This window comes from Chamaea fasciata, unplaced genomic scaffold (assembly GCF_029207755.1).
Source record: "Chamaea fasciata isolate MVZ Bird 193981 ecotype frontalis unplaced genomic scaffold, bChaFas1.0.hap1 SCAF_4, whole genome shotgun sequence".
NCBI lineage: Eukaryota > Metazoa > Chordata > Aves > Passeriformes > Sylviidae > Chamaea > Chamaea fasciata.
The window spans coordinates 8,517,576-8,540,666 of record NW_027094089.1 but is presented as its reverse complement, the minus strand read 5'-3'; the positions used below and the strand labels follow the sequence as shown (position 1 = coordinate 8,540,666).

General features: G+C 39.6%; 1 protein-coding gene across 7 annotated transcripts in view; it reads right to left on the bottom strand.

Annotated features, from left to right (window-relative positions):
* Positions 1 to 13,582, bottom strand: part of NFIB (nuclear factor I B) — a 175,915-nt gene extending 162,333 nt beyond the window's left edge. For 5 of the 7 annotated variants that reach the window (XM_066180828.1, XM_066180831.1, XM_066180829.1 and 2 more), the window contains exons 1-2: positions 13,216 to 13,572; positions 6,559 to 7,090 (exon numbers count right to left, since the gene is read on the bottom strand). In XM_066180828.1, coding sequence (XP_066036925.1) covers positions 6,559 to 7,090; positions 13,216 to 13,245 — 562 coding nt within the window. In that variant the 5' untranslated portion in view covers positions 13,246 to 13,572. Of the gene's footprint in view, positions 1 to 6,558; positions 7,091 to 13,215 lie in introns of all 7 variants that reach the window. The other 2 variants (XM_066180834.1, XM_066180833.1) reach the window with 2 other exon arrangements.
* Positions 13,583 to 23,091: the final 9,509 nt, after the last annotated feature.

The following is a 23,091-nucleotide window of genomic DNA, read 5'->3' as shown; positions in this document are numbered from 1 at the left end:
AACTAACTTTAAAATCCAGCCTGCAGTGGCATTTAGCCATTTTATTAGTTTAATGAAGTTTTCACAGTTACAGTGAACTCAATATGCATGAAAATTTAAGAAATTTAAAACATAAAAATATGCTTTAAATTGAAGTATTTCCTTTATTAAATAGTGGTTGTTTATATAATTTAGAAGCATCCTTTTTGTTCACAGTATTATTTGTGTCTGAAACTACCATGAAGCAATAATTTTCTAGTTCATTTTCCATTCTTTACTTTATCGCTTCTTGGTTTTGAACTAAATGTCATTAATAAATAAACACTGACCTCTACGTTTTTAAGTAGTTGAACAGAATTTATTTAAACTTAAGTTTCTTTTATCTTAAACACAAGTGATATTATTTAACCCTGTGAAAATTGCTCCTCTTAGTGTATCAGGTAAGAAAAATAAGAATGAGATAAATTCTCCTTCCTGAAATGCACATAAATTTAATCCCTGTTAACAGCAATACTGCATATGGAAAATTCCCTTTTCTTTTTCATGAACCTGTCATATGACCTTCATTCCTGCTCTGAAGAAAGCTATTTTAAATTAAAAAGAAAAAATTAAATATTTTGAATTCTTCAGACCAACTATCGGAAGTCCAGTTCACATATAAATGAATTTTCTGAAAAAATGAAAAATTCTAAGCAGCCTTTCAGAATGTTTCAGTATCCCACACCTTCATAAACAAAGTAACTACAATAATCAATTGAAAAATATTATTATGTCCATATATACACTAAATTAACCTTCATTTCCTAATAGCAAATGTCTTTCTTGCCTGTAATATTCCATGCAATAGAGACAGTAAACAAAATAGTTATACAAAATTTTACATTAGAAAACTAGAAAATAATACAGTGTCTTTTTAAGTTACCACAGTTTTTTTTTAAATTGTGTTTTCTGCACACCTGAACAGAATGAAATTATCAAGATCAATTTAGTTTTAAAAAGGTTGATTATTCCCTATGAGATTTTTTAAACTACCAAAAGCTCTTCTCATACTAGAGCAGATAAAATATAAACTCATACATCTAGTTCTGTACTGGCTTTCTGATTCAAAATTGAGATTTAGAGCAGGGGATCTCATGCCACTTCATTGCGCAAGAAACAAGGTCCTAGAGCATACAGAAGCCTGTAGGTACAGACAGTAATAAGCTCTATTTCCTGCTGCTCCTGCTGTAACTCATAATTTGCTATGTAAACTCCCAACAAATCACCTTGCACTTTGACATATCCTTCTGCAAAACGGGTAAAATGTTTCACTGCATGTTCAGGTAAAGTATTCAGAAGGAGCAAATCATTAAGGTTAAAAGAAGTAGAAACAATCAGCAAATGGTTGATTCATCTAAGCCCATTGCTTTTTTATTAATTGCATGTGGGAACATCAGTGCACACAAAAAATGCAAACCCTCATGCAAAACCTATCTGGGTGGTGTGATATTTAGGCATATGACCATAATATGACTTGTACAGGAATTGCTTAAAACATTATTTTGAGTGTGATTTCAAGTGGAATTTCATGTAGTCACAGCAAACTAACCAAAATAATTTTATTATCATTTTAAAATATGAACAGAATGACTGCACAATAAATTTTCTCTACTTACAGAATGAAAACTAAAATGTAATATGAAAACTACTACGCAAACCTCTTTCAAAATTTGAGTTTCCTCTAGACATAAATTCACAAAACTCAAAAAGCTTTAAAAAAGATCAAGCCATTGATAAACCCACCCACTCCTGCAACCCAGACATATCACGTTTAAAATAGAATCACGATTCCTCCTGGAAGAGGGCACGTTTTTCAAGTAAGATGAGGTACACATGTTGCCAGGACTGTCTGAAATGGGAAAGTAACATACCCATTTAGCTGGGGATTGCCAGTTTGCTGGCATTAAGCTTAGAGCAAAAGAGTTCCAGCTCGATGTGGCAGCAGCAGCCTGCATCCCAGCTGAGGTTATCTGCAAGTGTGCTTTTTAGGAGTGAGGGCACCACACCGGGTGTGCCCGTGCGCCCTCCCATACCCCCCCAGCAGGGCAAGGCACCTGTGGCAGGGCCGGGCACTGCCAACCTCCCCAGCACAAGACTCCTGCACACAAAATTCTCCCCTTGGCCAGCCAGTGCCCCTCGCTCTTCTCTCATCTTTCTCTTGCTTTTTTCCTTTTTTTCCTGCCCCAGCACCCCCCTCCAGTTCTCAAGAGATAGGACACAGTCTAGCAACTCAGGGACTCACATAGGCCAGGCTTCCTTCTGTGCAGCCCTTTGGGTAGAGCTCCTAATCCTTCTTATTAATTAATGAGATAATAGCAGTTAACCGGAAAGCAATATTAATGTTAACTATCTAGGAAACTTCCAACAGAAATGATTTATTCTTTTTGCCAATTTCCTGGTAACAAAGTCGCACAGCTGGAGCTGTGGTAGCATCTTGATGGTGTAAGAAGTTAGAAAATGAAGAGTGCCCAAATACTATGGGACTAAAGACATCTGCATATATTTTCTTTCCTGCTCTTTAGATAGTTTAAAAGATTCTCTCCTCCTTTGACTCCAGAGTTTATTAACAGCTGGGAACATGGGCTCTCCCAATTATATCGCCCTTACATAAGGACAAAGGAGAGTGTAAACAGTAACATGACTGATCAGAGAAATGTACTGAGTGACGCATGCACTAAAAACACTTAAAAATAATAACATTTACATGTACCTCTGCCTCAGTTCTATAAACTCTTAAACCATTTCCCAAGATATACTATGTTTCATTCAGGATATGCTGAATTACCTAACATCAAGCTTGTGTTTTATTTATACTGCACAAAAAAAAAAAAAAAAAAAAAAAAAAAAAAAAAAAAAAAAAAAAAAAAAAGTAGCAGAGGTGATGAGGGAATTCAGAATTCTGCAGACAAGACACATTGCTATAGATACTTCATGTTTTAGAAAAGAAAATAGGCACTTTTTAGCTTTTTTTTTTTTCATTACTCACTGTAAGAGTAAGTAAAACATCTATCTGAAGGAGAAATTTATATTATCTTGGTTCCGTTGCAGCAAACAAGTACTGCAGCTTTCATTCTCTGATTGTCAAAAACTTTCCAATGTGCCCACTGCAATGCGGATGCCAACCAACGAATCAAAGGCATTCAGCAACTAGACAAAGAGGGTCTGATGCCAACCTCGGTGCCACTGGCAACCATTATTGGCATCAAGCACATTGTCTGCCTTTTTTTTCCCCTCTCCTGGCACTCGACAAACAAAATGGCGGTTCTTGTAGCAACGGGAATACAGCATAAGCACTGCGCTGAATCAAAGACCATCAAATGATTTTATGGACTGAAATGCATTTCATACCAAATGATAGACAATCTCTAATGCTGACAGAAAAAGAAAAGAAAAAGGACAATTCTGTCAATAGAAACAGTTTCACACCATTTTCAAGTTTGGGTTTTATAAACGATATGTGTGGGACACACACACGCCCCTGATACACACAACAAGCTGAGCCCCATAGAAGCGTGTTATGATTAAGAATTATTTTGATGTTAAACATTGATCACAGTGTATACTTCACATTTTCTTCCTCCATTTCAGTCAAAGGAGCAGCATTGCAACCTATGTCAATCCTCTTTTTTTCTTTTTTTTTAAGAGGATAGCAGAAAGTGAATAGAAGGGGAAAAAAGATGCTGAATTCTGAGATGAGTGAAAAGTAGCATCTGAGGAAGTTCATCAATGATAGAACTTCATAGATCATTCCTTATTTCTTCTTTCAAGGCAGACATGGAAGTAGAAGCTCTTTTTGTTAAGACTGAAAAGATTATTGACACTTCTAGATCTGGAAATTGTCAATATATTGTAACATTACTCTGCACTGCAATGCGGATGCCAACCAACAAATCACAGACACCCTAGGCTAAACAAAGAAGGTCTGATGCCAATCCTGGTGCCACTGGCAACCATGACTGGCACTCGAACTATCCTTCCTCCTCTTTTTTTCCCCTAATCTTCTATTTTAAAGGAACAAAAAAAGCAAACTACTTGGCCTCTTTATTCATTTTATGTGCTAATTCCTTCTTCATATTTTGTTCAGGGATTTAATTGTTTCTATGTTTCCACTTAGTTTTCACATGGTGCTACTAGGCATGTTTATATGTCCTGGAAGATAAATAAAAAGCAAAACACCATATGCATAATGCAGCATTTTGGTTGACTTCATGCGTATCTTTCACAAAACCTAGCACCCTTAATCAAGCACAGTACAAAGTGCTGCAATCAACCTGTTTTCAATGAGTATCGATAATCAAAGTTTGAAAAAATGGAAAAAAATTAACACAGACAACTTAATATGAGTTCTTCAAGAAGAGAGACAACTGATGTTAATGGAAGATTTACAGTAAAGCAGCAAGACAGGTACAAAACACATGCAGTTAGCAATAAATAAAAGGGTCTTCCAAGAGTGACTTGGTATATAGAAATTAACCAGCTTCCTCTTCAACATATTCTCAAAGTAGCATTGTGTAACTTTGAAAGTTATAATATTACAGCATGTTTAACTTCCTCATTTCCAACTAGACAAAAGTGTTGTAAATAAAATTATATTCTCAATACAAATTCAACAAAATCAGTTATGCCGTGCAATTCCTTCTCCCCATTCAAGTTACTGCCTTTCAACAACTTATAAGCCAACAGTGTGTTAAGAGTACTCTGACCCCAGTTGCTTTGGCTCAAGAGATACTTACTGTTTTGCCCCCCTTTGCAGTTTTGACTTTTAGAGACAGGTAAATCCATAGAATTCATCAGTAAGCTATGACTTATATTTATATGCCATATGCTACATATATATATACTATATGCTATATATATTGTTTAAAGCGTTCAAAATATAATTTGATATTTTTCCAAAAAGGAGTTTAAAGGTACAAATTATTTGTAAGTAAGCTATTTTATTTAATGCTATCAGAGAAATCTTTCTTCCTATATTATTTGGGATCAGCTTTACTGGACTCCGCAGCTACCTAAAGTCGCTGTAAAATACCTAATTGTGTCTACTGCTATGGAGAGACAAAAAACCCCCAAAAAATAGTAGTGGGTGGGGGAGGGGAAAGATAATTTGTTTTTCATAACAAATAATCAACAAAAAAGAACCTGGTACATACGTTCACAAAAATAGTTCTTCAATTGAATGAGTAAATGCTAAAAGAAAAGTCACTTAAAACAAAAATATTTCATTGTGTATCTCTCCTTTTAAAGAATGAGTATACACCAAATGAAGACATGCAATTTTACTTTTTTGTTACGAACAAAATCAATTCGTTTCCCAGTTAAATCCCATAGTTATTTACCAAGCATCAGATAACAGCCTGCCATCTGCCCTTCTGCAGGCCATTTCTCTCTACTACCAGGCCAAGTTCTGAAATGGCCCACCATCTGCAGATAGTCAAACTTTCCCTAGTTGAGATCTGTGGCTAAAAAAGAAATGCATTATTAAAGCTGATCAGCTAGCATTACAAAGACACTTAGAAGATGGTATCATTACCAGAAAGAACCAAAATTACCCTAACAGAGAAAAAGTATTTCAGAAGCCTTACTATCAGAGAAAACAAACAAACAAACAAACAAAAACCACCTTTATCTACTCATAGCCATTAACAATTTTAGGGAACCTGCCTATGGGTATTTCTATTGAATATCCAACATATGAAATATGGCTAGTAGGTTTTCCACCTGCCACATGATTATCAGAAGCCCTGTTTTCATTTGCATTCTGTGATACTAAGTTTAAGAAGCTTTTCCATAGAGCTCCTACACTTTTCCATATTTCAATTACCTGCCAAGTAAAAGTATATGACTGTGATTATGAAAATATACTCTTCATAAAAACTTCTCAAAATATTACAACCTGGATCTTTGCTTTAAATCTCAGAGAGATAAGATGAGCTATTGATGTAAAATATTAATAAAACATTACATATTGTATGCTGCGATTCTGATTCTAAGTGGCATTTACAAGAAATATGGCTGTGATAAAGTATTTTCAAGCTTTGTTTTATGGGAATAGGAAAGTCTACAATTGTTCTTCAGGGAGATAGCAGAATCATCAGTTTAAGGATTACTTCTTGATTATTTATAATGCACACACCTGCATCTGTTCTTAATAGTATTGGGGTAGGGGGGTTTTGTTTTGTTTTTTTTCTTTAAAAACACAGCTTGAAAACAAGAATGTTTTCTGAAGTCACAGTAATGTACTGCCACTTTTTCAGAAAAAATAAAAAGCAACTTCGGTGCATTGAAAGTACAGCCTTGGTGTGTGTGTCTCTCTCTTGAAAGAAGTATGTATGTCAAATATGCATGTCACACCATTCTGCAGGAACATGTGTGTGTTTAAGTACATATGTACACATGCTGATTTACAATGGATATGTAGCCACACTACATCTATAGACCACAGAACAATGTTTCACTGGAAGCCAGCCTACACGGGAAACAGGGCTACTTGGAGTCAGAGTCTGACATACTAACATAGAAACATGACAATCTGCTTCCTACCTTGCTCCTGCACGTAGTATGCCAAAAACAAATCAAGCTCCTTGACTGATACTGTTATATGATGTGGCTGGACGCAAAGTGCTGGATTTGTGCAATGTGGGGATTTCATGAGACGTTCTCCATCCGTACTTTCCAAGGGAATGCCTTTGAACAGGATCACCATGACTAGATCCAGACGCCAGACTTTGTCAGCCTGTCGCAGGCAATCGATTCTCCTAATCTTGCCCTTCTGGTCAGGATTGGACAATACACAGCATGGGTGCTTCTTCCCAGTAACTGTGAGCACAAAATCCTCCCGGAACTCTTGACGAATATCTTTGCGCAGCTTGGCCAGGAGCCTGGATGCCCACTTCTGTTTAATTTCAGGCTTTTCACTAAGTAGCTCATCCTTGACTGCTCTTTCCTCATCCTTTGACATTCGTTTCTCATGTTTTTTAAAGTACTTGCGTTTTCGAGCCTGAAGATTGAACCAAGTATAGGCAATTGCACGGACATGTGGAAGAAGTGCCTCAATGAATGGGTGAAATTCATCCTGTGGAAAGAAGTGAAGGAAAAAAAAGAAGAAGACAACAAGAAAGCTCAAGTCAGCAAGTTCTCATTACCAAAGCAGTATCAAGAAACATTTCTGAAAATCTTTATGTGAAATATGAGACCAAGAGAATAAATACTTAAAACTTTAACACGCAAATTTCTGCATAACACCTTTTATGGAATTATTACTGTTATCAGGCAACAGACAAAAATTGCATAGAGATTCACATTTTTCCCATGTTTCATTCTTTGAAAGAACCATGTGAAAATTTTATTTTGTACTCCTCCCCTCACTTCATCCCACAATACTGCAGAGACAACATAATTTAAGAGATGCTACCAAGATGTTTCTTTCCTAACATTAAAATATTTGAGTGAACAGCTAATATCAAGAAAACTACCATTGTGCAAAGAGGACACTACACGGTTTTAAAAATCTGAGCAGAAATGTTCAGAAAGCTGAGGCAAATGCCACAGTTCATTTCTCTTCTCTGTGGCACAGAAACACAAAGCATATACATGCTCAGTGTAATGCCACACAGTTCCCGCTTTTGGAGCATGCTCTCAGCAAGAGACTGCTGGTGGCACAAAGAGCATGCGCCATTAAACTTGATCCATTTTCTTATCAAACGTCCAACATTCCAGCACTGACACAGCACCATTCCAGTGGTGGTAACTAGAGAAACCAGTATACAGTAAGGAAAAGCAGGCAAAAGACACAATATGTCATATACAAATCCTGAACAGAAGCTTCTGTACTTTCAGCTCTTCTCGCTTCCCTCCCACCACCCCAAAATACTGTAAAATTAAGACTTTATGATGGTGAGAACAAAAATTACATTTATGTCCTTCTAGCAGTTCCACTGTTGAAGCCCCACAGAGTCAGTTAATTTGTTAACTGATCACATGAGTGTGGCAATTATTCTAAACCCCTTAAAAATCAATCTGAGGTGTGCAATGAAAAATGGCAACTTGGCACAAACTTTACATTCTTTGTGTTTCTGCATGCTGTGGCAAAGAGACATTACAAGTCCACCGCTGGTCCAATGCTGCTTTTGTGAAATCCATGCAATTTATTTACAGTTTCAAAATATCCCTTTCTGTTGTCTGGCTTCACCTGCAAGTTCTTATGTTCTGCCTAGCAGCAGTATGGATTGCATTAAGGAGGTAATGCTTAGTTGTTGTCTACAAGCACATCCTATAACAATTAAATTAATTTCATTTGTCTGCTTAAAGTACCATCCTACACATCCATGTTAATATCTAAATAGATCTTCCCTAAAAACTTATGTTCCATTAAGAAGTCTGCTGTTTAAAACACTGAAATCTGCTTATCAAACGTTACTATATTTTGGGTTGAAAGGGAGACCTTAGGGGAGGTATCTTTCTTCCTGTGTGCAGGGATATTTAGTTTTAAATATCACGCAGATTGTTCATCATACTTAGTGGCACAGAGCAATCAAACTAAAACTGAACCTTTTTTATGCAATTATATTCAAGAATACAATTAACAAACTACTATTTTAGTTACACTGCTAGACAAGGAATGAATTATGTTTAATCAATAGGCTGATTAACTCCATTAGGTAAAAATGAAGAAAGTATAAATAATGGTCTCAATTACAGAGTACAGACTGCCATTGCAGGAGCTTCAGGCAAAGAATTCCATATTTAAATCTCTGAATTTCAAACAAACTTCAAAATTTCCTGAATGTTGCAAAACACACTAGATCTAGTTACCTCTCTTCCCAAAACATCTTTAAATCAAACTGAAAAGTTACGAGCAGTTTACCTATGATCGTGTTGTCTTCATAGGAAAAAAAATTAGGCAAAGCGGGGTGGGGGGTGGGGGGGGAAAGGAAAAAAAAAGAGTAGAGAGACAATATAGGAAGATACTTCAGGACATAAACAATTTCATTACAGTATGAGGCTTGACAAAGACCTGGAAAGGCAACAATTAAACTGATAAGTAGTTTCCAGCACAGATTTGAACAATTCTGGTACTATACTGGCACATAAAACTAGGCCGTGGAAAGAGTTAAACCACAATCTGTTCTTTGTGTGGGAAGGCAGTACCGCTCTGAGCAACCACAGCCCGTGATAAGACTTCCCTATCTTCATATGCTTTCTGATGCCATATTGGTGTTTTTTTTTTTTCCTTTCAGGTATAACTACTACAGAAAGTTTCTTTTTTCTACTACAGAAGTTATCTTAACTGAAGTATTCCAAAACTTTTTTTTTTTTTTTTTAATAATGGAAGCATAAAGTGTAAAATCCTCACAACTCCTTTTAGGTTGAATAAAACAGATTTACCAAAGATTTTGAAAATTCTAACAGTTGGGGCTAAAGGTGGGGTGTAGGCAGGTGGCTAAAGCACTTTGGGAGAAATTAATTTTTGCCTCAATACAATGATTTCCCCTACATGTAAACAGACTTTAGCATTTATAACTTAAAATGGTAATAAAAAGAATGGACATATTCTACACTAGTAGAATAATACTGCACATTAAGTTTTAATTTTGAAGAAGAGCATCATAGATTGACTATGTCTTGAGATAACACATATAGTATTAATAATAATAACCTATAGCATTTTATATCTATGAAAATTTTAGAGAGAATTTCACTGTTTAAATTCCAGCCTATAGTAGCTGAATGTTTCCTTTTCAAAAAGTGGGGATAAAGACACCAAAAGCATACACACGAGAAACTCCAACCTTTTAGAAACTGCATTTAGGTTTTTCTTTCATGGTATTGTTAAGTCCTAAATATATAAATGCAAATGAAAAGTGTAGAGGAGAAACACAGCAAAGAAGATCCTGTTTGAAAGCAATTTTATCAGATTTTTTTGGAGCTATTCATTGTGCACCTGGAGTATTTTCAATTGAAAATACTACTTGACATGGGGAAGTGCCCATAAAAATGGTCTTAAATGGACATTTGCAATTAATCACACATATTCTCCACCAAATCTCTTAAAAAGATATCTACAGAATTTTTCCTCCTTAATATTCATACAGACAATAGTGAATTATTTTTTGTTTTTATGTGGCACTTGCTCATGTGTCACAATTACTTTTGCAACAAAGTGATTTATAAGGTAAGATTTTCAAATGTCATGTCAAATAGCTCAGGTGAACCATTGTGCATTGGCAATTTAAATTAAAATGGAAGTTACTACATAACATCTATGTAGCTTGTAAAGAAAGTAAAATATAGCACTCATCAAATAACAATAGACAGGCCAGGTTTTCTTTATTGAAAAGATAAAGAGGATATGCAGTGCTCTTCTCCTATCTTTCACTTTTAAACTTTGTATCAGCCCATGAGTGTTCAAAGTGAGGACTGTACAATAAATACACTGGGTAAAAGTATTAAAAATTTATACAGAAAGCATCTACTCAATTTCCCTGCATGGATTTTCTCATGCCTAGTGAAACAACATATTGAAGCAAAAGAAAATACTACATATTCTGAGATTTTGGACTACTGTAAAATAATAAACCATGGCAAAAATATCACAAGAGAATAAGCACTAAAAGGCATGCAGCAACTGCATGCTATTCATGCCTCAGCAAGACAGATAAACGCAGTTTCCACTCATTCCAAAACATAGAGAAAGAGGTATATGGGAAAGAGAGGAAGGGAGCCCCCAAAATTAAATTGCATTTGGTAAATTTTCTTCAACTTTGGAGTTATTTTCACCCACTAAACTTCTATTGTAAGTGTGATGGGTAGCACTCAAATTGCCAAGGTTTGTCTTAAAGCTGTACTTTGGATTTTTGACTTGTTTCTAAAACGTGTTCAGCGCTGTCTCGCCACAAACTGAACTACCACTTCCACAAGTAGCTCCGTCCAAACAGGTGTTCTGTGTTTACTTTTACCAAAATATTTTCATCTGAACATATACTATCACAGTTAATGTGCATTGCAAGAGTCCTAGAGACAATGAAAAGAACAATTTTGGCAGTAATACTTTAATGCAGTTGCTACTCAAAGTGAGATGAATCAATTTTTTGCCTTAAACAAATAAAGAACACAAGGTTCTTCTTGCTGGTGTCATTTTAGTTTTTAATTTATGTAGAGAAAAAAAATATTTATAAACTGCTTTTATCATTCCAAGCAGGTAGAAAAAGATTACAAACTAAAATCAGTTTGCTGCAACTATGTTCCATGTATGTATCACCAAATGGGAACTGTCTCTGCATGGCACATGGTACAGTGTGATTGTAAAATATTATGGAGAAAGTATCAATGCATAAAAACCAGGAACTGCTTTCTTGGATTAATGGCAGTAGAAGTACAATGTAGCATTTTTGTATACACTGGAGTGCAATATTTTAACATAAATTTGTAAAGAATGAGGTAATCTATTACATCAATGAGTCCAAAAAGAAAACATATTGGGAAAAAAAAGTCATTAGAGCAGGAAACGAGATAGTGAATTACCACTGTAAAAGAGGTGTTTGTGAAAATCTGTGTCTCAAAAGCAAAAACTGCTTTCTTAAGTTATACTCTTGGGTTTATGTTCTGATGCAGACGTCTTATTGCCTGTCAATAATTTTGGATGCTGGACAGCCTACAAAGAATCCTTTTTTTTTTTTTTAACCATGCTAAGTAATTATTTCTATGTGTGTAGCTGCAAGCATGTGCATATCTGTTACACAAAATGCTTCCTATGCTTCTCTTTTGAAGAAGAAATGTCTCAGTGACACTTTTTTCCAGCTTTCTTCCACTGAAGCTCACCTTCACTTTCTGAAAATATCCATATCTATGTCAATCACACTTAGATGCCAAACAAAATATAAACAATAAAAAAATGTGTCAGCCAAAAGACTCCAGGATTGTGTCCTATCACTGAATAAGCCTTATCATTGTTTCCATCTTCAATTACAATTTATGAATACTTTAGTCCTTTCGAATTACAATGGTTTGGAACTGCGGAATAACTTAAATCATACTTATTTATTCACGGTGCAACTGTAAGTGCAGCGCTGGCCTCTGTAGCAGCCTTCAGCGGACGTTACTTTCGCACATTTTCTGCTTCTTTAGCTATTTGTTGCGCCAATGTGGAAGCAAGCAGTTATCGCTTAATCAGTGTACATCACATGCTCCTAACACAGACTTTCACGAAAGCTGAAAACTATCCCCGGGCAGTGCAGACCAGGTTTACCGTCCGAAACAGGCTCCAGTGCCCCGGCGCCCGCTCGCCGATACCGTACGCCGGGCGAGGAGGCTCCAGGGGCACCTAGGGAACTTCCCAAACATGCTCCCGAAACCCCTCGGGTTTCAAAACATGCGTTTTGTTGGGCGGAGACCCCCGCTTCGACTGCCCTGGCTCGCCGCGCCGTCGTCGCCCCCCGCCCTCCGCTCCGCGGCCCCGCACCGCACCGCGCCGACCGCCGCTCTCCTCCCGCCGTCCCGGTGACAGCCGCCGCTCAGGACCGAAAAGCGGCCGCAAGCGCGGTTGTAAAAAAAGGGGTCGGTTTTTCCCCATGCTGGGGAGAGGGCACGCTCCTCCGCCAGCACCACAGTTTAGCGGGAAGGGGGAAAACGCCGTGCCCTTGTATAACCGAACAAGAAAACCCTGCACAGTTTAGTCATCCCCGCTCACATCTCTCTTATTGTTGGCAGCCTGCATATTATTAATTAAGCATAAGACAGGATTACTTCGCCCCGGCCAGTGGTCGTGTTTTGTCAAAAAAGCACTTTCCCTTTCAAACCCTTTCATTAGGCTGTGTGTAAACAGGCGAGCTGAAAAGAGTGCAAATCGTTTGATTCCAATCAAATCAATACTTCTCAAACACGTTTTTTAGCATAATTATGCTCATTCCCAGTTTGTTAACCTTTGACTTCTTATGTACCAACAATTAACAGTATTTGTCTACGGGTGACACTTTGAATGGATCTCTCCAAAACAATGGCGTGGTACAGTTTATTCTCTAATATTCCCTCCTGAGAGAGGAGTTTGGATCTGACAAGCAGTTACGACTGTGCTTTAACCCGTTACGACTACTAGCAATGACTCATTAACAACCCACATACATATAAAAATCAAAAAAAAAATCCCAACAAACACGTGAAAATAAGTAAATTAACAAATAAATTAAATAAAAGTGTCTATACCTGAGTGAGACAGATTGGAGAATACATCATGACTTCGTTTTGAGAACACGCTGCCCGGAGAGCCCCTAAGAAAAGCCTCAAAAAGGAATAATTTCATCTATTCATTTTACAGTCATTTGAGACTCAAGGAAGATGAAATCAATCAGGACGGGGCTCCGCTCTGGATCACCACAACTCCACAACAAACCCCAGTCCTCCTTAAATAGCCAAAGATTCAAGTTCACTCCGTGTGCTAGATTTCCCGGGGTGAAATCCAATCTACACTTTTAACCCTCTTGTAGTCGGCGGCGCAGGAGTCTTGCTTTTGCTGCTGCTGCTGCTGGTTGTTTTGCAGATGAGGGGGGAAGGACTCGGGGGGGGGGGGGGGGGGGGGGAAGGATTTTTTTGTTTGGCTTTTTTTTTTTATCCTTTTTCTCTTTTTTCTTTCTTTTTTTTTTTTCTTTTTCCTTTTTCTTGGGGGGGGGGGGGCGCGGGGGCGGGGGGCGTTTTTTTCTCTTTTCAGAAGTTGGGAGTGCTGCCGTAATAACACCACATTGTCACCACGCTTTCGAAAGTTCAAGGTTACAGCTCAGAGCGGAGCAGGAGGCTCCCGGACACGATGGCAGGCGAAACTTCGCCGGGCAGTCGGGGCCGTGCCGCGGTGGCGCGCCGAGGCGGGGGCGCGCTCGGGCGGGCAGAGCGGGTGGTGCGGCCTGCGGGCTCCTCCGGCAGCCTCTGCTCGCCAGCCCGTCCTCGCTCTGCAGGCAATGGTGAGAGACAGCTTTCCAAACGGCCACCGTAACGAAAATGATCTCCTGAAAATTCAAACGATAAATCTCTCCCTGACGCTCCCACCCGATTTGCTCTCAACGTGTTCGTGAGTGCCTCCCCACACCCCGCCCCTGACTCGGCAAAACTTGGAAGTTGAAAAATTCACCGGTTACACCCTGTGGACCCTATTCCAGCTCTCTCCAAAAATGAGACTTAAGTATTTTTGTTTAATTATTTAATTACACAATCACCGCTTACACTCCTCCTCCTGCAAACACATTCCTTCTCCACCAGATCCCCTTCCTCTGCCCTCCCTCGCATTCATTACCACCGAACGCTGCAGAAGGAACGAGCACGTTTCACAAACATCCCTCCCTCATTTTCCCGCTCTTCTGGTGGGAGAAAGTTGCGGGGGAGAAGGGGAGGGGGGGTGGGGGGTTGCCATCTGCGAGAGGCTTCTTTTTCTTCTTTCGGGGTACCACTTTGCCAGCTGCGGCGGGTCTCAGGCGCCCCGCTTCCCCCCCAACCTCCGCGGGGGACACGGGGAAGGGCAACCCCCCTCCGCCGCCCTCCCCAACCGGGGGGAGCCTGTCCCGCACCGCCTGTGGCTGATGTCCCGCCCTCGCAGGCTGCGGCCGGGGTTAGCGAAGGGGGTCCCGGTTCCCGGGCGGCAACAGGGTGCCGAGGTCTGGTTTCATTCTCCGGGGGCACCTTTAACCAAGGGAGCTGGGAAAGGGGAGGGAAAAGAGTGAGCGAAACTTATTTCTGCTCCCGTGAGGCGGGCTGCCATGCTGTGCCCAGCTCAGGGGGCGTCCGGTGTGTGCGGCCCCCCACCCCCAGCCCCGCGGCTGCGGGCAGGGGCGGCCGAGCGCCACCGGCGCTCCCTCCCGCTGCCCTTGCGCAGCCCCCGGCGGCGTACCGGAGCGACCGCTGACTTCCTCCTTGCCCAAAGTGAGAGTTTATTCACGTCAGGCATTTCACAACGACACATCAAGGAAAGTAAGCAGGTTCAAGTCAACCATGAAATGGTCACTTTTTAACCCCGTCCTGTCCTCATTAAGGAAATGCTCAAACACAGCCCATTTTCAAAGAGGGCTCTTAATGAGGGGAGCTTGCCAAGGTTACCAGCTGCAATTCCCATAAATTTACAAACCAAAAGAAGCAGAAGGATGAGTGGGGGAAGGAGAGACGCCGTACAAGACAGGTAATGTCAAAGAAAACAGCAAGAGCCAACGCAGTAAGCCTTGCAGACTCCATGCTGCATCCCCACAGCTCAGTTTCTGGCTGGCTACTCTTGCCCAGTTCCCTCAGATTTGCAGGGTTCAAATACCGTTGTGCATCTTCTCTTCTAGAGACTATACTGATATGTGACAAGTTAAGGACATACATTTAGACAGAGACAAATGGCACAAACTCGGGGTTAACCATAATTAGCAAAACTTATTTTTATATCTGGTGTAAAATATCCTTCAAATCCTATCATTTTTCCCTCTACCCAGACATTACAAAAGGCTGATAATGCCAGCTTTAAATTATGGAGTTTCCCTTCGAATAAGTATTCTATTTAACTGGAGTTAATTTACCATAAAAGACATTCCTCCTGGCACAAATGTACTGATGTCCTTGAACACACTTCTTTGAGTGCTTGAACCCTTACACAACAAGCCATTATTGCGGACCTGATTTAAAACGACAATAACTCTCCTCTGTCCCCTTTATCACCCTCATCCCTCCGTAAGGATCAGGGCAACCAAACCAAACCCATAACACCACATCAGCAAGGCTGCTCCTGTAAGCCGCATATATGTGAGAAGTCTCCCCCTTCCCAGGCAGGGCTTGCAGAAGGCCCCACTCCCTTCATGATCTGGCCAAGGGATTGCGGTTGCACTACTTCTGTGCAGTAAAAGCAAGAACTGCCTAGTAGTCTGGCAAGCAGGAAAAAACAAATGTAGCGAGGTAAGGGCAGAGTGAAACCAGTCACTTTCTACAGGCTTTGCTGCTGCAAGGGATGTGGACTCAGTGTGAGATTATGTTTTCATCCCCACAAGAGCTGACTGAGGGTGGGTTTGCATCTCCACCCAGAGTGCGCAAGGTGGGAGATGAGCACAGACAGCCCTGCAGCCAGTATCCCCCAGAATAGCACTGCTGCAAAGCCAGACACCCCCACCCTCAGTGACAGTCTGCTGGCCAGGATTGAACAGGCCTCTCATATGAAAGCATCTGAGGCAAGATGGAACTGCCCAGCCAGCAAGAAGCACTTTGTATGATCCATAGGGCATGGGAGGCATGGTACAGGTTGCCATGGGTTTACCCAGGGGTTTGACCCAAAGGCTCCCAGTACATGACAGAAAGCAGGCTGTACTGGGCACCCAAAAACATGTTTTGGCTCTGTTGCTCCTGGTTAATCCCAGTGGGAACCCAAAATGGATGAAGGCTTTGTCCTGGGAGAACCCTCCTCAGAAACACACGTGTGCACATGCCTAGGCTCCTCATTCTCCTCCATCCCACCCCAGCCCCTCGGCTCCTTTCACAGAAAAGCAAGCTAAAGATTCTTTTCAAAATGGATAAAGAACTACATTAAAATCATAGCAAAGTGTAAGTCTCTATCCCTTTGCTACAGAGGCATGTTAAAAAGGGTATGTGATAACTGGGTTAGGCTGGAGAAATATGGCATAAATGCAGCAAGGACACCAGCTACACTGGCTGGCCTTCGGCATGCAGGGAGACCTTGTATGGAAGTGGTTCAATTGCTTTCAAATTCTGGCTTGCATTAATTCCTCCACCTCCCTGAAGACCCTTCTCTGCAACCCGACATACTAAAATCCCTGCTAATGCTACAAGTTCTCTACCCTTGAAGCTCCAGACTGGAGGACATTCACTTTTTGTCTTCACTGCCAGAGCTATGCTAACCTCATGCTGTATCTGGAAGTTCAACTAGCATTTCAAAGTGGACAATTAAGAAAATAAAAGTCACTATCTGACCTTCCCAGTGAGAGGCACTGAAAGCTGTTCTCTAACACTAATCCTAACCCATCACCTTCACAGGGCCAGGCTGGCCTAAGAGATCCTGCTCTCAGGTGGGATGCAATATGAGAACTGATAACACCGCTTGGACCCACACACAGCTGGACATGAGCACATGGCTGCTAGAAACCTTCATGTGACAAAAATGTACGTTCAAGAAGAAAAAGCAGCTTTCACATTAGTAAGTGGCAGATACCAAAGCTGCGAGTGAGTTGCCCTCATCCTGAGCCTGCACTCTCCAGACTAGGGAGCTGCTCTCATGCTTTCCCTGCCTCCCATTCAACTCTGGCAGGGTGGCTAGGATAGGAGGACATCTGCCCACACTGCATGATCTGAGATGCTCATCTCACAGGAAAGAATCACAAAGGGTTTTTGACGCTATGGGCAGATGGGCTCACTCTCCTCCACCCTTCCTAGTTCCCCAGGGCAGTTTTCTGCCGGGACTGCAGACCCTGGTATGCCAAACTTGCACTAAAATCATGTGTTTTCTCCCTCTCCCTCAACAAGTCATGCTCACAAATTTCACCAGATACTGCAAAGTGGCACTGACATCAGACTTCAGAGACAATAACATTTAGAAGTGGAAAGGCCATTTAGACCACTTATATCCCACCTAGACCAAAATTTCAGCTGCTGTCCTTTGGCAGGACAACTGCTCAAATTTTTCAAGTTTTGGAGCACAAGTCTATTATTAATGGAACAAAAAGAAAGGAATCACTAGTGCTGAAGTGTGAAGCCTAAGATTATCTCAGAATAAATGTGGGCAGTTTGGTCAAGTATCTAAACATACACATACTGAGCTTTTAAGAAATCAAGTTTTCATGAAAATTACAATTGTGTCCTTATAGAAATCAGAAAGAACTGATTCTGGCATATGACTTTTCATATAAAGTATGGGATTTCTGAGAACTAGCACCAAAACTCTTGTGTAAGAGTTCTCTATGATCCCAAACACAACTTTTATATCTAGTTTAATAATAGTATTAACTCCTTTTTGACCCTCTGTTAGAAAATGTCATTAACACACATATCCATTACTTGAGTATATACATAAACAATGAGTAGCACAAATAGAGTATAGTTTATGTCACTTATGAGTAACAAATAATCAAAACTATATTATATTATATTATATTATATTATATTATATTATATTATATTATATTATATTATATTATATTATATTATATTATATTATATTATATTATATTATATTATATTATATTATATTATATTATATTATATTATATTATATTATATTATATTATATTATATTATATTTATTATATCCTGATGGTGACTCTATCTGTATGGGTGATCATGGTGCCTTGCAAGTCTTCATGTACAAACATATTAACCTAGAGGGTAAAACTTGGCATCTTTGGCATAACCACAGCCTTGGACAGTTTTTTATGTGCAGGAATATTGTCCATGCATGGAGACATATACATATATATAAACATATGTATGTGCACAGAAATTCAGGAAAGAAAGCACATAATATTTAAATAAGCAAACTAATAATATATTGGTTTATGGGGCCTTGATATGTTTCACATGAGACTGAATTTTAAGTTATTTTTTACGTAAAATGTAAACAACAGTACAATTTCTAAGCCAGTACAGTATCACAACAATAAAATTATGTATCATAATAATTACTAGCATTTTTTACTTGTTTTTGGGTGATAAGAAGAATCACATACTGTATATAAACTACATATATGTATGATCAGATAGAAAGTGTGCTTCAAAAGGAAAGAAATAAACTACTTACTCTAAACAGACACATATGTATGATGAGTGTGTGTGCTTGGCCCCTGTCCACATATGGTTTGATGGGGACTGTAACACTTGAGTTTTCCACAGCTCCCAGACCAGCAAATAAAAACATCAAATCTCAAGTGTAAAGCTGTAAACCACAGCATTTTGGGTTACACAACTGTGCAGTTTTTGTCCTCACTGCAGGTTACATCCTCAGCCTTACAATGAAACCCTCTTTTTCCAATACAGTAAATTCTTTAAAAATTCACACGTGGTGATTTCAAATGTCCTGGACATAAACAGCAATGGTTACATGACAAATAAAATTCCAACACTTTTCTTTTCTGGCAGTATATATCACTTGCCAGATTTTGAGAATATCGGGATAGGGATGGGGGTGGGGGCAGCACCTAGAAGCTGGATTTAAATGTTTGCCTAAATTAGACTTATAGAAGTGCTTGATCTTTTTCTTGTGATTCAACATTAAAATTGTAAGTGTTGCAGCTCAAAACCGCTTCAGAGAACAGAGAATGTTACGAGTTAATCCTGTGTGTTTTGGCGCCTTTTCCCTGCCAGCTACTGTACTTTAGAAAAAAAAAAAAAAAAAAAAAAAAAAAAAAAAAAAAAAAAAAAAAAAAAAAAAAAAACTGGAAATCTTGTCTATCCCGTCTCAAGTTCAATGGCAGCACTTTACCGCAGCGGGAGGAGAAGATGGCTATGTTCACAGAACCAATAATAATTCAGATCACGCCACATCGGCATCTTGTGTCAGAGTCGAAACTGGCTTCCCCGCCCCCTTCAACCTGAGAGCTGCCAAGTCCTCACACACTCCGCATTCAACCACAACTTAATGGATGGGATATTGTGCATTAAAATGTGGCCCAGACGCACAGGGGAAGAGAGGACAAGAGGGAAAGCAGACAGACACACACGCACACACACATACAAACAGACACGCAAGAGAAAGGAATGAATTAAAGTACAGACACAGGTCCTACAACAAAACGGCAGTGAAAAAAATAAAATTGGGGGGGGGGGGGGCGGGGCGGGGCCGGGGCAGTGGAAGGAACAGAAAGAAGCCTTCCAGAGTAACTTTAAAAAACAAGTCAGAAATGACACCCTAACACTGCATCCTGCTATGTAGCATGAAAGAGACCAGCACAAGCCTCCAGACAATTTATCGAGCAGACGATACACAGCAGCAATACTATTTCCTCCACAAGATACATTCAAATTGGAGTCCATTAACTACAAAAACCGTTAAAACAGCCAGAGAGAAAATATTATATTAAATGTGAGTAAGGAAGCGATTTCTACAGCAAGAGAGGGAAACATCTGTCTATTATGTACCAATAAAGTAGCATTTGCATCAAGTCTTTCCAGCATTTAACTGATAATTGTCTGCCAGAGAAAAGGGGGGAGGGGGAAAAACTTGAAGCAGGAAACATGCCAAGCACTTTTGGATGCAAACTCCCATCAACTGATTTCTGGCTTAAAACTGTGACCCACATATAAAAGCTGCCAAAAAAAAAAAAAAAAAAAAAAAAAAAAAAAAAAAAGCCAAATACAAACAATCCACCACTTCTATCTTATCCTGTAAAGCAGAAATGGTATCAGCATTTAAGAACAAGGTATAACATCCACTTTGAAACCACAGAGACACAATCTCAGCCTGGAGGAATTACAAAAGTCAATTGAGCTAAAAATAGTATATGTACGTGTAAAAATACAAATCGCTTAAGCACCATGTACCATTGTGGTGTATTAAATAAATGAGATCTTGAATTCTGCAACGCACCACCTGGCCTTTGACCTCATGTTTCCCAGTATGCATCTCAATTTTTTCAAGGACCTAGTGTGTTTGGGTTTTGTTGGGGTGTTTTATGGGGGTTTTTTGTGGGTTTTTTTATTATTATTTTTTTTATTTTTTTATTTTTGGTGGGCTTGCTTTTTTTTGTTTGTTTGTTATTTTGATTTGGTTTGGTTTTTTGGCTGGCTGATTTGTTGGTTGTTCTGCTGTTGTTGTGGTTCTTTGCATTTCATTTATATATATATATATATATATATATATATATATATATATATATATACATATATATATATACATTTAATTTCCTGAAGGAGCGTCCGGGGTTTGTTTTGTTTGCTATTGCTGTTTTGGGATGTTTCGGGGGGATTCCCTAGGGGAAGGGGGGGGGGGGGGGGGGGGTTGGAATTCTTATCCCTATTCCTATTCTCTTATTCATTCAGGTTGGCTATTGGCTTTGGTTTGGATTTATTTTATTGCCAGCTTTTTGCCTGACACCGAACGGGATGAAAATTCTTGGAGTGAGCGAGGGAAAAGGCGTTAAAGTCACAGCCTGTGGGCAGAGCGCTCCTCCTTCTCTCTTGCCAGTCTCCTTTCCTCTTTTGAGCTGCCAGACTGGAGAGCACGTTTCAGTGGCGTCTGACTTGAACTAGGCCCAAGAATTCCTTCCCGTGCACAGCCCAAATTTTAAATTCTTACATATCCACACACGTATAGATGTGTAGTTCTACGGCAGGGACACCCTGCGCGTCCACGCCCGCGTTCCTCTTCCGCCCCGCATGGCAGCGCGGAGCGGAGCGGCCGCCCCAGCCTCCTTCCAGCTCCGGCCACGGGCTGCCCGCCGCTGCTCCTCCTCCTTCGCATCCTCCATCTCTCCCCGAGCTCCCCCGCCGGCCCGCGGGGAGCGCGGCTCTCCGCTTCCGCCTGGCGGCTGCCGCACGCAGCAGGGTCGCCGCGGGATTTTGCAAGTTAGGGACGAGTAATATTTTAGTTTAGCCGTCTCAGGCCACGCTTGACGCCTACAGTTCTTCGCACTTTTTTTGTTGGGTTTTCTTTTGGGGGGGGAGGGGGTGTTTGTTTGTTTGTTTGTTGTGTTTTTCTGAAAGGTTTTTGCACACAGGTTGTATAATTTCGTGGTTTCAGGCACCGCCTTTGATAACCTATCACAGGCTCGCTCCCTGTAGGACTAACTCCACTCCAGAGGAATTATTCTCCAGTCCAAACCCGACTACACTAAGGCAGCCTCACAGAGGAAGGATTTCACATCTAAAACTTCCTACACAATTAAAGCAATTACAATGAAATAAATAAGACTGCATGAGGTAAAAGTGGGTGAAGAGTTTTAATCAGTCAGGTAACAAATACATTTCCTTCCTGTTAAAAATTGGCAAGTACAAACTGTAAAGAATCTTCATAATTACTTGGAGGCCATTGCTGGGAGTATGGGGACCTCTCAGGAAGTTAATTTTCTTTTGTTTGATTTGAGAAGAACAGTTTAAGCATCTAAAAATCAGTCTACTCTTAAAAGTAAGCAGATATTGCCATGAAATAGGGGGGAAAATGAAATATAAGCTTTCAGACTTAAGACCAATCACTGTAGAGTTTTGCTTTATTTTTTCAGAGTTTGTCTTTACTTTTCTGGTCCTTTTACAAAGAACTCAAACCTAGACAAAATGAATTATGAATGTTCGATGAGCAGGGGAAATGATTGTTCCTGCTATGTGTGGCAGATTTTGAAAAGTTTGCACCAGCCAGTCAGTCGAGTGGGTATTATATATAACTTTCTCCATTGCAAAAAGAATCTGCAGGTGTTGATTTTTACTTTTTAAATGATTTCCATTTTTTGTAGAATGAAAGTTTTATTTTTGAAAGTTGCACACAGTTAAAAATTTGTCGTAGTCATCAGTGCTTAACAGAGTTTTTACAAGTACTTTATCAATGTTTCCTTTAGGTTTTGAGGCACTTTTTCCTGCTCCTTATGTTTGATTTTGCTATTGCTGACAAAGATTCAACCTCTGTTGTGATTGCTGACAAAGATTCGATCTCTAGTAGACAATCCCATTACTCTCTGCAGCTTTCTCTGTTTTGTTGATGTTGTTTCTGTTGAGTCTGTATATTTACTAAGCCTAACTCTGCATGGGATGTAGCAAACAATTGCTAAATTGATTTATATTTATATAAATATATAAATACATTTTGTGTATTTATATATATGATTTATATTTAAATAAATATATATTTTATATCAAATGACAAAAGAAATAATTACATCAAGAAAGAAATAAGTATTTCAGTCCTTTAGAAAGAAAAATTGCATTGCATGAAGTTGTCATACTTTATCAGATTAGTTTAAACCTAGATGGTCATAAGCAACTTCTGTGAACATATTTTTAAGTTCAAAAATTGTGGTATGTATCATTTCCATTACTTTGGATTTCTGAGTTCCATAGCACTAACATGTGTTGATTATGGCTTTCTTCTCCATAAATGTTATCAAAGGCTCATATATTTTGTAATAGACTAACCTTACG